Source organism: Octopus bimaculoides, chromosome 16 (genome assembly GCF_046866305.1).
Source record: "Octopus bimaculoides isolate indiv1 chromosome 16, ASM4686630v1, whole genome shotgun sequence".
NCBI classification, from domain to species: Eukaryota; Metazoa; Mollusca; class Cephalopoda; order Octopoda; family Octopodidae; genus Octopus; species Octopus bimaculoides.
The window spans coordinates 31,167,966-31,182,842 of NC_142943.1; the positions used below are offsets into that span (position 1 = coordinate 31,167,966).

General features: G+C 35.0%; 1 protein-coding gene across 2 annotated transcripts in view; it reads left to right on the top strand.

The window, feature by feature from the left end:
* Positions 1-14,877, top strand: part of LOC106878468 (rotatin) — a 59,539-nt gene that overhangs the window by 12,422 nt on the left and 32,240 nt on the right. The window contains exons 12-24 of one of the 2 annotated variants that reach the window (XM_089364398.1): positions 187-296; positions 1,944-2,073; positions 3,435-3,563; positions 3,887-4,003; positions 5,237-5,376; positions 5,904-6,078; positions 6,490-6,589; positions 7,847-7,944; positions 8,103-8,232; positions 9,513-9,609; positions 10,182-10,247; positions 11,828-12,025; positions 14,637-14,864. In XM_089364398.1, the coding sequence (XP_089220524.1) occupies positions 187-296; positions 1,944-2,073; positions 3,435-3,563; positions 3,887-4,003; positions 5,237-5,376; positions 5,904-6,078; positions 6,490-6,589; positions 7,847-7,944; positions 8,103-8,232; positions 9,513-9,609; positions 10,182-10,247; positions 11,828-12,025; positions 14,637-14,864 (1,718 nt within the window). The remainder of the gene's footprint in view (positions 1-186; positions 297-1,943; positions 2,074-3,434; positions 3,564-3,886; positions 4,004-5,236; positions 5,377-5,903; positions 6,079-6,489; positions 6,590-7,846; positions 7,945-8,102; positions 8,233-9,512; positions 9,610-10,181; positions 10,248-11,827; positions 12,026-14,636; positions 14,865-14,877) is intronic. The other variant, XM_089364399.1, reaches the window with a different exon arrangement.

The following is a 14,877-nucleotide window of genomic DNA, read 5'->3' on the forward strand; positions in this document are numbered from 1 at the left end:
GACATGAGTATGTATTATGAATATCAAAATGGTAAACCTTAGTCAAGACATACAACTCAACCAAATATATACATCAACATTTCTCACCTCATAAAATGCTAAAACGTATAAAAAAATTATTTCTGTTTTGCCATATTTTCATATATTTCTACCATATGTATCAACTAAACTGTATTTCTCTTTCAGGATGATGATTCTACAGAATTACTTGACCTAGCTAGCAGCTGTTTACTTGGAATCCCTTACCATATACATGTGCCATTTATTCACAGACTCATTGACTTTTGTTCGCAATAGTGAGATTTGGGTGTTTCTCCTTTCGTTCATTTTGTCATTACTTCACTTGCCTGTGTGTGTGTGTGTGTGTGTATATATATATATATATATATACATATATATATATATATATATATATATATATATATATATATATAGTTAATAAAAGAAAATGGAGAAGAAAAAATATAGTGGATACTTGATTAAATTGATGAGTATTACAATGAAAAAGTAATACGTATAACATTCAGGATATAAGGGGACCTGGTCAACAAAAGAAATAACCAAAGAAGTAACCAAAAAAATCCTACATATGTTTCAATTCGACTTTAGGTTTGAATCGTCAGCATTCAAGCTATTTTAGATGTAAAAAAAACACACATTTAGTCGGATATCTTCAGGGATAGGTGTGTCCTTTCAGGTATTTAATAAGAAAAATTTTTCGTTGTTCAATAAAGTCCCCTTATCTCATGAATCTTGTGTATTACTTTTTCATGGTGGTACTCATAAATTTAACCAAGTATCCACTATATTTTTTTCTCCATTTTTTTTTTTATTAACTTTACACATTTTTTAATTGTTTATACATATATATTGTGGAAATTTATTTCAATATATTTGAAAACACAAGTTGGTATCCGGATTATTATAAATAATCCATTATGAGGAAATTAAATCCTCACTTCTTGAATTATATGTGTGTGTGTGTGTGTGTGTGTGTGTGTGTGTGTGTGTGTGTGTGTGTGTGTGTGTGTGTGTGTGTGTATATATATATATATATATACACACACACACGTATATACACACATATATACATCCATACATACACACACATGTATATATATAAATGTATATTACTTAAAAAAAAAATGTAACAACCATTATTTATGTCATTGTCTTGTATGTATATGAGTGTGTATATATATGTATAAACATTACCATTATCACATACTTAATATATGTACATTGTTTAAATGTCAGAAGCTGCAGTTTTTTTGTCCAGGGAAATTCCATTTGAAGATGTATAATGCTAAAAAACACAATATACTTCTAAATAAAATCACTCCAGAAGTTATCACAAGACCAGCAGATACTATATTTCACCATATTTGTGGCTTATCAGTGCTGCATTCTCACCTCAATTCTGAATGAATTGTGAGTCTGAAATATACACAGATTGTGTATAAACTGTTTACTGATTTGCAGTAGAATAAGTAGAATAAATTCAAATTATGCACGAGAAGCAGCTTCTGTAATGTAAACATTGCTAATATCACATACTTGTGTTTTAAATGCCAGAAGCTGCAGTGGTTTTGTCTGGGAAAAATCTCTTTAAAGATGTTTGTGTTAAAAAGCACAATATATTTCAGAGTTGGGTCTGTATGTCTCTGTGTGGGGAACGTCCCATCTACAGTGTGTCCGTGTGTGTATTTATACACACATACAAACACACATATACACAAACATGCACACACATTATACTTTGTCCATGGTGGAGATGTCCATTTTATAAAATCCGAGTGGAGTGAGGGGAAAAAATGGTTGAGAAATAATGAATCAGAATCCCACCACCCGGCTTAAATGAACCCTGTACAGTGTTAGAATAATTAAATAATCATCTGTGTTTGTTATTCTATGTTTGTATTTATCTTTATTTTGATATTCAGTTGCCGAACTTTGGATGTTTGTCGCTTGAAAGAGGAAACACAAGTTTCTGAGATTTTTGTGAAATTACTGGCTCATTCCAAAACACGAGTGAAAGAAAGATCATATGAATATACTCTGAAGCTTGTGAAAGTAAGTGTTTGTATATCTGATATAATGCCTGGTTGTGAAGTGAAGATGATAGTCTACTGGTCACATAGCTTACCTTAGATATAACAGCTGTGAAGGTAACATACTGGATGGTCATGTGTTCAAACCTTACTATAGACATAATAGCTGTGTGGTAAAGGTACTGAATCACTGACTCCATGGTTGTGTGTTCAAACCTTACTATAAATACAATAGCTGTGTGTTTAAGATACTAGACTACTAACTCCTTCATAGTTATGTATTTAGATGTAAATAGTCATTATGTTGTGACTTCTGATATATTTGACTGACGAACAAAAGTAAATTAGTCCTTAATTCACAGTTGAGTAGTTTGTAATAAAAAGGGACATCCAAAGATAAAAACAATTTTTGAAATATTTTTAAATCACAGGTGACAGGTCAGCATCCTTGACCTCTGTCTTTTGGACTTTTGAGATTGATCGGAGGAAGATGACAGACTGAAGTCATGGCCTGAACATTTCTTAACACTGGACCCAGCTAAAGGCACCTAAGGGACCAGTAAAAGCAGGCGGAGGTGGTGGTTGTTGTCTACCATCCAAGATCATGTATTATCTTTCTGACAATATATGATCTTAGATGGTAGACAACCATTTCTGGTTGTCCACCTGTCCTTGCTACCACAATATGCATCTAGCTTCATGCCCTCACTACCTTGCTGTCTCTTGCACACAGTCAATTAATCTAATGCATTGTACGATGCCATCCCAGAGCAGATTGACTCATGGCATCTGGAATACTGGTTAGAATTGTGGGTAAACTTGTACACACTCAGATAACTGATTTCAAATTTTGCACAAGGCCAGCAATTTCAGAGGAGGACGCAAGTCAATTACATTGGCCCTAGTACTCAACTAACTTCATCAACCTTGAAAGGATGAAAGGCAAAGTCGACCCCAGCAATATTTGAACTCAGAATCTAAAATTGGAAGAAATGCTGCTAAGCATTTTTTTTTACTGCTGTAATGATTCTGCCACCTTAAATAAATTTCTAGTAATCATCACCCACCAAGGAATATGAACCTTCATTGCAGCACATTAAACCCCTAATTAGCATATGCTTGGTTCTGACACCTTGACAATCAGTGGTTACCTACACACACACACACACACACACACACACACACACACACACACACACACACACACACACACACACACACACACCCATGTAATCTATAGATCCAGTACTGACCAACACAACATAAATAACAACAATGACAACAACAGAAGTGACAATCAGACATTTTGTTAAAGAAGCATAATTAATTAAAATCTTACTAATTACTGAAACCATAAGATATGTTTTCTGTTTCATTTTACAGGAATATTTAAATATTAATGAAATTGCAGCTCACTCATCATCATCATTACAGTTGGGAATTAAGTTTTTAATTAATCCAATAGTTCTGCATGAAATTATTTACTTTGGAATGGCAGACCCTGATAAAAAGGTATTTATGCCCTCGAATATACGGATTATTTTTGTTTTTTTCCCTTTTCCATTTTCATACACACACACACATTATTTGAAGAGAACATTAGAAGTTATGGAAGACTATAATAATAAAAATAATATAAAATAATAAGGTGATTGTGTAACAAATGGAAGGGAATTTTAGTAATATGATCAAAAATAACTGGTAGATCTTATTCGTATAATAAAAGAAAAGTGATATTCTATATTTTTTGTAGAATGATACATTAAGGAGTTTTTTAATGAATACTATTGGATTTCTTAAATCCATATATTGTGACAAATCTATATTTATTTCAGATCTCTCAACTAGCTGCTGATATCCTCTTGTATTTGCTACAAGCTCAGCTTCTTTTAGATGGTGATATTTGGCAAGAATTCATCGCTACTTTGGCCAAATCTTTGCCTTTGTTACAGGTAAATATTGCTTTACTATATTTTGTAACTTGATACATCTGTTACTCTTGCTACCACTGCTACTACTACCATTGCCATCCCATCATCACTCCCATTAATACTACTACTACTACAACAACCACCACTACTGTTGATACTAGTACCTCTGCTACACACACCACACTGACGCTACACACACCACACTGAAGCTTCACCACCACCACTGATATTACTAGACTGTGACACTAATACCACTACCACCACCACCACCATATTACACTGAGATGTGTATATTATGAACATTAAAAGTATTCAGTTTTTATCTTACCTGTCCATGTTACTTTGGTCTTATCTCAGAGACATGTCTTTACTGTTGGCATATTTCACCTAGCCCTCCACATGAGTGCATGTGCACACACACACATGCACTCAGACTGTATGTACACATTGACGTGTGTTGCCACACTTGCAGAAAAATCCATACACACACATACACGTATGTATTTATAGACGCACATGCCTATGCATATCTATATACACACACATCTTTATATAAATATATGCACTTACACACATACATGTTTGCATGGACATGTAACTTTTCATTGTCACTCTCTTGGCGGTTCCTGTGAAGGCTATTTGCACAATGCCTTCCTCCTGGCCCCTCTACCCCTTCATACACATTTACATTTGCATAGCAACCTCACTAGTGCTGGTGGTATGATGAAAAGCACTCAGTACACTGTAAGAGTGATTGGCATTAAGAAGGGCACCCAGCAATAGAATCCATGCCAAAAAAGACATTGGAGCACAATGCAGTTCTTGGGCCTCATTGGTTCTTGTGAAACTGTCCAACCCATGTCAATACAGTCCTTGAACCCATTGAATCCTGTCCAACCAGCAGAGGACATAGACCCACATTTACACTCCTTCACATACATACACACATCATTATTTAATATCCATTTTCCACACTGGCATGGGCTGGATAGTTTGACCAGAGCAAGCCAGAGACCTCCACCAGGTTCCAGTCTGATTTGGCTTCGTGTCTATGACTGGATGTTCTTTTCCTAATGCCAACCACTTTACAGTATGTGCTGAGTGCTTTTATGTGGCATGGGCACATCCCACATAGATGCACATGTGGACAAAACTTTGTCTACATACACACACACACATGCATGCACATCTACTACATTCAACAGAATTATGTTATAACTGGTTAACATGGAGCTATTTTGTTTTCATTTGTAGTCATATGCTGAGACTGAAACCCCTCTTGGATATTGCATTCTTGGAATGGTGGAGCCTAATAAAGAAAGTGGACCGACACCCTTACCTCGCTGTGAGAAGTTCCGAGGGGTTTTAAGACTTATGTTCTCACCTAACAGCAAGTAAGTTTACTACATTCCTTGGTCTGATACATCTCCCTGAGAATTATAATTTCAGCTCTATCAGTCATGTACAATCCTCCTGTGTAGCACCTTGAGCAAGTATCTGCTTTTGTAGTGCTGGGCCATGAAAGCATTGTGAATGAATTGGCAAAAGGGAAAATGAAAGAAGCCCATCATATATGTGTGTGTGTGTTTGTATGTATCCTTGTCTTGACATCATGTGATGATTGTTGTAATGAGCATCACCTTTGCCAATCTCTGAAAAACATGTCTGGCTAAAGGAAATTATTACCTTGCTTGGACACAAGTGATGGTTGGTGACAGGAAGGACATCTGGCTGTAGAAAATCTGCCTCAACAAATTACATCTGACCCATGCAAGCATGGAAAAGTAAAGGATGGAAAACGATGATGTTGATATGATTTGAGAGAGATTTGACTACTATTTCTAGCTGGTCAAATGATCATGTATCGGTTCCTCTCCTTTTTAATTTTGTCGTGATTGTGATTTGTACTTGTTTATTTCAGAGTTCGTTGTGAGGCTGTGACACACCTGCTGTGGTTCATCTGTCATGAGAAGGAGCAGGAGTTGAAGCTACCCCAGGTGAATGACCTCAAGATACCCGACTTACCAAACTTCTTCTCCATGCCATGTTTACAGCTCTTGGAGTTGGAGTTGGAACAAGAGACCTCAGTCTTTAATGTAAGTTAACTTTATGTATTTCTGTGATTCTAGGTTAGGGTGGTAGACTAGCAGAATCAATAGATCACCAAACTAAGCCTTATAATGTTTAGTCTTTGTTCTGAGTTCCAATCATGGTAAAGCCAACTTTAACTTTTAACTGATTATTCTGTCCTCATCACCTCCCAAAAGTAAAATTGTGCCTTTGTCTCCATCTTAGAAATCAATAATTATTATTTAACCCCTCTGTGTGTAGCCCCTTGTGGGCAGTAAAAAAATAAGAAATCAATAATTATTTTGGAAAATGGTTTATTTGCAGAATCTTGATCAACTGACATTACACCCTTCCCCCCATTTATGGCTACCTGCCTTGAAGCAAGTAAAAGATGAAAGATGATATATATAAAATCTATGCATGTCTTATGTTTCTAGGCTGATGATGTAACCAAAGTGTATAACATATTCTGTTCCAAGACACTTGATGAAGAAATGAAGAAGTCAGCTCTTGAACAGCTTGCTATTATGTTACTTGGTAAGTTTGCATAATTTTTCTCAGATTACTTTAAACATCTACTTTGTACTGTTCTCATATTCTTTCCATCAACACCATCATGTTGTCGTTGCAAATTTTGTTAAAGTGAAACTGTTCTCTAGTTACATATCTGTGTGTGTGTGTGTATGAGATTTTTTAATTCTTTTGAAACCAACCTGCCTGAGATTGCCCCTGGTTCCATAATAGAAGCTTCTTGCTTTAAAAGGATCTAACCCTTTAGTATTTAAACAGGCCATATCCAGTCCATATATTTTCCCTGTTTTATGTTCAAACCACCTATACTACAATGTCATTTTAAAAATAAACAATCACATCTCTGAAGTCTCAAAGCTATGGAGATAATGCATAATTAATTTAAAACAATGTGAATAAAGAAGCATTACATTTCACAGAGCAATCTGAACACTAAATTGAAACCTAACCCCAGCTTAATAGTCAAAATTATTTCCCTAAATTCTTCGGTTAATTCGTTATTCTGAATCTTTTTATTATTAAGGAATCTTTGAAATACATGCCATGCTCCTGGCAATCTCTGCATAAAAAAGTATATGTCTTCTTTAATCTATTTTTTAAGTCTTTTGTCATCATCATCATCATTTAACATCCACTTTTCTCCATGCTTTCACATGTGAAATGGAGTTTGTTGAGGCAGGTTTTTCTATAGCTGGATACTCTTCCTTGTCACCAACCCTCACTTGTTTCCAAGGATGACAATATTTGACCCATTGCCAGACATGTTTCCATGGAATATTAGAAACGGACACTGCTTGTATGGTGATCATGCTTGTTAAACTATTATGTTATATCAAGACAAGGAGACAGTAACATGCATACATGCATGCACACACATATGCACACATGACTAACTTCTTTCAAATTCCACCCACCTTTTGATTAAAGGTGTTCCGGCTGTGACTATCCGGTCATTTTTTTTGTTTTTATTTCCAGCATCATGTATCTATAATTACATTATCAAATTTCACACTCCATTTTTTTTTTATAATCATACAGTGGGAGTTGAGAGAGATTTGACTGCTATTTCTAGCAGTGTGAGCATCCCCAAACAATATACAAACCTGCTAATGATGTGAAGACATAAGTCATTAAATCCACCACAAAATCGGCCTGTCAAACTCCTCATTCTTCCCTCACCTACCATCTTGTTCGTAATGTCAGTTTCTGTCAAATGTCTTTCGCCTCTGTTTTTCACATTCTTTGTCCATTATTACTCTCCAGATCACAATCTTCATAACATCTTCAAAGAACTTGGTGGCATTGAAGAAATTTTGTTCTATATCCATAAAAGTGTTTTAAAAGAACAAGCTTCATCTGAGGTAAAATTTGAAATCATTGTTATTAAGGCAGAATTGTTAGCACTTTGGACTGTTTCATTAAAAATCTCTCGTTTGAATCTTTCCACTTTGTAATATTTTCTGTTAATTTTGCATTAATTTTTTTTTTTTGTGTGTTTTGTAATTTCTTTTCCCTGTAGCAGAGACTCATTAACTACAACATCTTTCTTCCTTGTTGTGTGAATATTCTGTCTGTGATTTTACAATACAACAGTACTGAAAGACATCGACTGAAGGACAAAGAAGAATTATACTACAGCTTGCTACGAGGTCAGTTCTCTTTTGATTCCATCTCTTTCTTTTCCTACTATATTGATCATTGATTGCCATGCCATTCAGATGTCAATCTACATTACTGGATGAAAGCCATAGCATGCTGCTGCAAGCTTATCTATTCTGGTTATAGGCCTACGTGTCTGCTAGCTGTGTGTTGGGTGCAGTGTTCTCATGGTCAGCACTGATGTGGAATTCAAATTTAGAATGCGAAGGGGCTAGAACAGATGCTGTATGCCATTTCATACTAATCTCCCACCCTGGACTGCTACTTAATTTATTGACCCCATCCTTGCCCCAAGACAAAGTTCAAAGTTAGTTTAGATTTAATCAAAGACTAAATTTGTATTTTGATATTGAATCAAAACAAAAACTAAACAGAAAAAAGTCAATACAAATGGTGATATTTGTTTGCAGTCTTGCAAAAGAATGCTTTAGTTGTTTGTACTGAAGTTGTCCCTCTATTATATGTATTATGATATATTATGTAGGGTTTCAGCTGTCCTTTCAGTATGTTAGGTCTGTCCCTTATCATATGTAGGGCTAAAGTTGTCTCCTAAATGTGTTAGGCTTGTCCCCTAGAATAGTATGTAGAGCTACAACTTCCTTTGAATGTTAGATTTGTCCTTTACCATAATGTGTAGGGTTACATCTGTTCCTTAAATGTTAAGTTTGTTCCCTCCCATATGTAGGACTACAGCTGTCTCTTAAATGTGTTAGGTTTGTTCCCTACCAGAAAATGTAGGGCTACTGTTATCCCTTAAATGTTAGGTTTGTCCCCTACCATGATAAGTAGAACTACAGCTGTCCCTTAAATGTGTTCGTTTTGTTCCCTACGATAATGAATTTATTTTTAATACTCAGTTATATCACCCAACTGAGTATCAACTTTACCTTCCTCTCTTCTGGACGTAGGAGATTAATAAAATAAATTTACAGTTATATACCGAGGTTGACATACCAACTATACTAGACCACTAAAATGTTTGCTTCTGGGCCTATGCTAGAAATCAATATTTTGTTTCATCACCCTTCCCTCGAATTCTGAGTTTAAATCCTGCTAAGACGGACTTTTCATCATTCTGAGATTAATAAAATAAATGCTAACTGTGTACAAAAATTGATGCAATGAACTACATCCTTACCCAGCAAGGTTTGTGATCCTGTCCCTGCATTAAGAAAGGTTACAATTTATTTTCTACCTCTTCCCTCCACTACTTTCCTCTCTATCTCTATGTTGCTTTGACAATTAATATAGGTCCTTTTTTATTTTTCAGTTGCTTTGCTACATGACCAAGAGGAATCCTTAAAATATGAGGTCACCAAAATCTTGACCTTTCTCTTGTTTGACGAAGTGATTCTCTCAGATGCAGCGTATGTGTAATTTTTTTTTTTTTATCTAAAAGACCTCTGTAAATGTCACTTGAATGATTGCATCAAACATTAAGTAGCATTAAGTGATTTACCTGTTTCTTATACATACATGTGCACAATATACAGACACGTGTGTGTAATATATTTCATATGAAGAATGGATAAGGATTGGCAACAGGAAGAGCATCCAACTTTAAAATCCTGCCTCACATATGTCCTCATCCAACCTATGTTAGCATGGAAAATGAATGAATAGTGTGTGTGTATGTACGTGTAGGTATGTAAATATGTACTTATGTGTGTATGTAGGTATATAAATGTGCTTGTATGATGTATGTCCATATGTATGTATGTGTATGTATGTATATATATATATATATATATATGTGTATGTATGTATATACAGCGCTGGGTGTAAATCCGTTCGTCTGTTAATCATTAATTAATGAAGTTAACATTTTCATTAACGATTTAACTTTTAAGTTAAGCTACTGTCTTGGTGATGATGATGTTTATGTATGTATGTATGTATGTATATTTGTATATAAAATCTGTATAAAATCTAATTTCAGTTGTAAATCGCCAGATGAAAAAACAAAGTTCATCAAGTTTTCGATGCCTTATTTTGTGTGTAAGAGGTGTGTATTCTCTGTTTATATATCAAAAGTTGTATATACTGTTTATGTATGTATATTGTGTGGAAAAAGTATGTATATACTGTTTATATTGTATAAAAATGTGTATATTTTTATATATTTATATATTGTGTGTAAAAGATGTGTATATTCTGTTTATATAGTCTGTAAAAGATGTGTATATTGTGTTAATATATTTATATTGTCTATAAAAGGTGTTTATTTGTGTATATTCTTTTGTTTATGTATTTATATTTTGGAGTTTGGATTTATTGTTACACAGGGAGATTTTGACAGAAGTGTCTCATGTCCAGAATGTGTTGTTTAGCCCCAGGTCAGCTCTGATGGAGCCATGACAACTCTGTCCTCCTCTTGAGTATTGCATGTCTACAATTATCATCCTCTTGCTCTGGTCCTTCTTCACCACCTTCTCTTCTACCTGCTGGAGATGAGTCAAACCCCTCTGGTACTGGAGAGCAAATGAATAAATGGATGTGATATAAGGAGATTTGGAAACAGCTTGCTTATACCAATGCTGCCAATTGAAAGTTCTGCATACTGGACACCAGTAAGTTTAGGAGTCATCAGGAGAGAATGTGAGCAATTTTGGGGCCTTTCTCTTGATGGCTCTACGGTACACCAGTGTGCTGTTAGAGGCAAAACAACTTCTCCAGTGCTAGTGCCATAGTAAAATGTATGCAGTACACTTTATTAAGTGGTTGGTGGTAGGTAGGGCATCCAGCCCTGAGAATGAAATGCACAAGCATTAGTGGACCTCAGCCAATTGAGGAGGACAGTAAGTTTGAATGAAAATTAACTCAGTCCATCATCACTTACCTATCCCATGCCAATGTTAAATAATAGACATGGAAATGATGTTGCTATTAACCGTATCCAATGTATCTCTTTATGGCTGGGATTTACTGGAGATTTGGATGTTATTTCTTGCAGGTTTAATAGTCAAGCAGATGACCTCATTGGCTTGAATCAACAGTGTTATTTGACTTGGTACTAGAGTTGTCATCATTAATAGTGGTAGTAGTAGTAGTATTTTTGTTTTAATACCTTGTTGTTTGAACTCAGGTCAGCTCTAATTGCAAAGATTGATGCTCAAAGCTATTTCAGCCATGACCATTCTGCTTTCCTAGGACTACAGTATCTAATGAGTTCTTTTTTTTATTTAACCCTTTTGTTACTATACTTCCATTGAACTATGCTGCATTTGTATCAATTAATTTTGAAAATAATAAAGAATTTACTAAAATATGTTGGTCATTATTAATCTGGTAATAGGAACATAAATTAATATGGAATTTTAATTTAGATCACTTTATATAGAAAGTTTGCAACATAGAAGCAGAAGTGGTCTTGGGTTGGTTAGTATCAAAAGGGTTAAGACAGTAGGGTGTAATTTGTGTTATTTCTTATCGGTTAGCAACTACTACTCTTACTCAGTACTCCCACAAGATACTCCCTACATTTTACTCCTTTTGTAAAATTTACCAATTCTTATTTTACTAACAACTGTCATTAAACTGAGCTACTCTACAAAATATATTTATAAGCTTTTCTCAATTTTTCAGATACAACTTCCCATACAAACCTCCTGTACATCCCCAGAGTACCTCTATTTATTCTTCGGAATATTCCACTTTAGATCCACTCACGCCATCTCTCAAAGAAATGATTCGATTTGCTTGGAACTTTGCCTGGCATCATGGTATCAATGGCCTTGTACAATTTGGACAAACTTCATCCACATCATCAGAAACAGTTGTTGAGTAAGTAATCTCTCTATTTTCAGACTCTCATTCACTTCTTTATTTTGTTTCATTTATTTGAAATGTCTGCAAGCACACCTCAGTTTATGTCATTTTGAAGTTACATCTTTTCTTGACTTTATGTTGTTTTTATGAAGTCAGTTTATTTGATTTTTATGCCAACAAACATTTAAAGTCAGTTTATTTGATTTTTATGTCAGTCTCAGCAAACATTTAAAAGCATAGTAATGGTACTCCATCAGTTATGATAATGATTGTTCCAGTTGATCCGATCAGCAGAACAGCCTGCTCGTGAAATTAATGTGCAAGTGGCTGAGCACTCCAGACACACATACCCTTAACATAATTCTCAGGAAGAAAACTGGACCTTTGCAATACAGGTATAACTCGTCTTTACCAGCTGAGTCAACTGGAGCAACAGGAAATAAAGAGTCTTGTTCAAGTATGCAATGCACTGCTGAGAGCCAAATACCCTAACTACTAAGCCACGTGCCTTCATTTAAAGCATTCAAAAAAAATACTTAAAACCAATCCTGAAATGCAAAATGAAATACATGTAAAAATATGCAGAAATCATTTATTAAAACGTATAAGCTAATAAAGTTTTTGAAATATTTTGTCATAAAGCCTAAAGGACCAAATGTAGTCCAGAGGAAAACAAATTAATGGTAGTGAGATCTAGTGAGTAGCAGTTTGGGGAAAGAAACTATTAGAATGAAAGGACTTATGACTAACGAGGAGCTCAACAGAGAAGCAATGCACCTAGGAAGAGAAGTGGGAGACATGTTTAAAGGTCTTAACGGATGGTATAAAGTGTGACTGTGTGGTAAGAAGCTTGCTTCCCAACCACGTGGTTCCAGGTTCAGTCCCACTGTGTGGCACCTTGGGAAAGTGTCTTCTACTATAGCCTTCGGCTGACCAAATCCTTGTGTAGACAGAAACTGAAAGAAGCCCGTCATGTACTCTGGGGGTCTTGAATAATCATCCCCTCCTTATTAATTTTTCAGACGACCCATCCCCACCGCTTTTATTCCAACCTTCCCCACCTATTAAATTTTATTTTGATAATCTATCTCTGGTGAAATTTTATTGTAAGCTATTCACATTGATACAACAGCTGGAGAATCTGATAGTAATTTTATTTTACGTTAAAAACATATATACATGACAAAAAAAGAACATTACAAGTAATTCCATATGTTATAAAATAAATAGGATATATAAACTAAATAACTAATTCTGTTTTTTTTTTAAAAATCAAGGATGACAGCCTAAAAAATTTTTAATAATTTCTCATTTAGGCACAAGGCCCAACAATTTGTGGGGAAGGACAAGTGGATTAAAGTGGCCCAGTCCATTACTGGTGCTTTATTTTATTGACCCTGTTGGGATGAAAGGTAAAGCTAATCTCAGTGGGATTGATCTCAGAACGTAATGGGTCATAACTCTATGCTGCAAAGCATGTTGCCCGATGCTAAGGCACAAGACCAGCAATTTAAAGGGAAGGGGAAAGTCAATTAAACTGACTCCCGTTACTAGTACAAAACAACAAACCCTGGAGAGTTCATTATTATTTTTGCTGACACTAATTGTGAATCAGCATGACAAAAAAAAAAAAAGGATCTTATTCAAAATGGGGGCACCAGTTTTCATTAATGTTTTATGTAGTGTTTTTGGTACCGAAAGACTTTCAAACTTTGTATACTTATCTATTTTGTGTTATAGAACAGAAAAAAATTTTTGTATTTGAATTTATTTCATGTAAAAAATTGTCTTATTTCGATAATTTCAACCAATTACTGTCAAGTATTCAGCTGTTTACACTTACTCCTTTGGCAGTTTAAGCTGTGTAAAGCGTATTTAATCTCCATTTATAATTTTGTTAACATCTGCCTGAACTGTATGTGTACAACATTTGCTTTTTTCATTTTCTTTCACGCGTATTTATTTCGTTAACATCTGCCTGAACTGTATGAAAGGTTTATTAGCTACTGCCTAACCCTAACTCTACTGCCAATATGCTTCAGCCATTTTTTGACAAGGAAATAATAATTTTATCACCGCCAGAATCGTTTGAGAATCGTTTGTTTACGTAGTCAGCACTTAATGTATTCGGCTGAATGGACGTCAGTCATTGGTTGAAATTACAGAAATACGACAACTTTAACATGAAATAACTTGCGATGTACGTTTTTTTGTTAAGAAGACTAAGAGAAAAAGATGTTTTATATGACACATTCTACCAGTGTCCCAAGTTTCAAAGTGTTTCGTTAAGAAAATACTGGTGCCCCCATTTTGAACAAGATCCAAAAAAAATACAGATGACAGGAATGGGAAGAAAACTTGGAGTGTTCTATTTTTTTTTCATAACACATGGAAAAAAAATATTGATCCACAGTATATGTAGCCAGCGTTCATGCAGGTGAGCCTTCTACATTTTAGGGCATTGATAACCTTCAACCCTAAAAAGATCAATCATTTTGAGACACAACACATCTACTTCAGGACATATACCTATCACCACATCAACACTAAATTTATATTGCTGTACACATGATGCATATTCTGTCATATGCTGTGTTCCATAATGTACCATCAATCTTCTTTTCAGATATCCTAAACATTTGGAATTAAGTTCTACAGACTTTCTAATTATCAAAACCAGTCATTTACCCACTGGCCTTCAAGAGGCTGTCCAAGCTATTTCCACTGCCACGAACCATTTTGCTGTCAATTCAGCTTTAAATGTGCTCCATCTTTACATGGTAATGCCAGGAAACTGCCAAAATATCTCCTGCAAGACTTTACACCAACTCAAGTGGAACGAAGCATTATCTCGGTGAGTTCAGTAA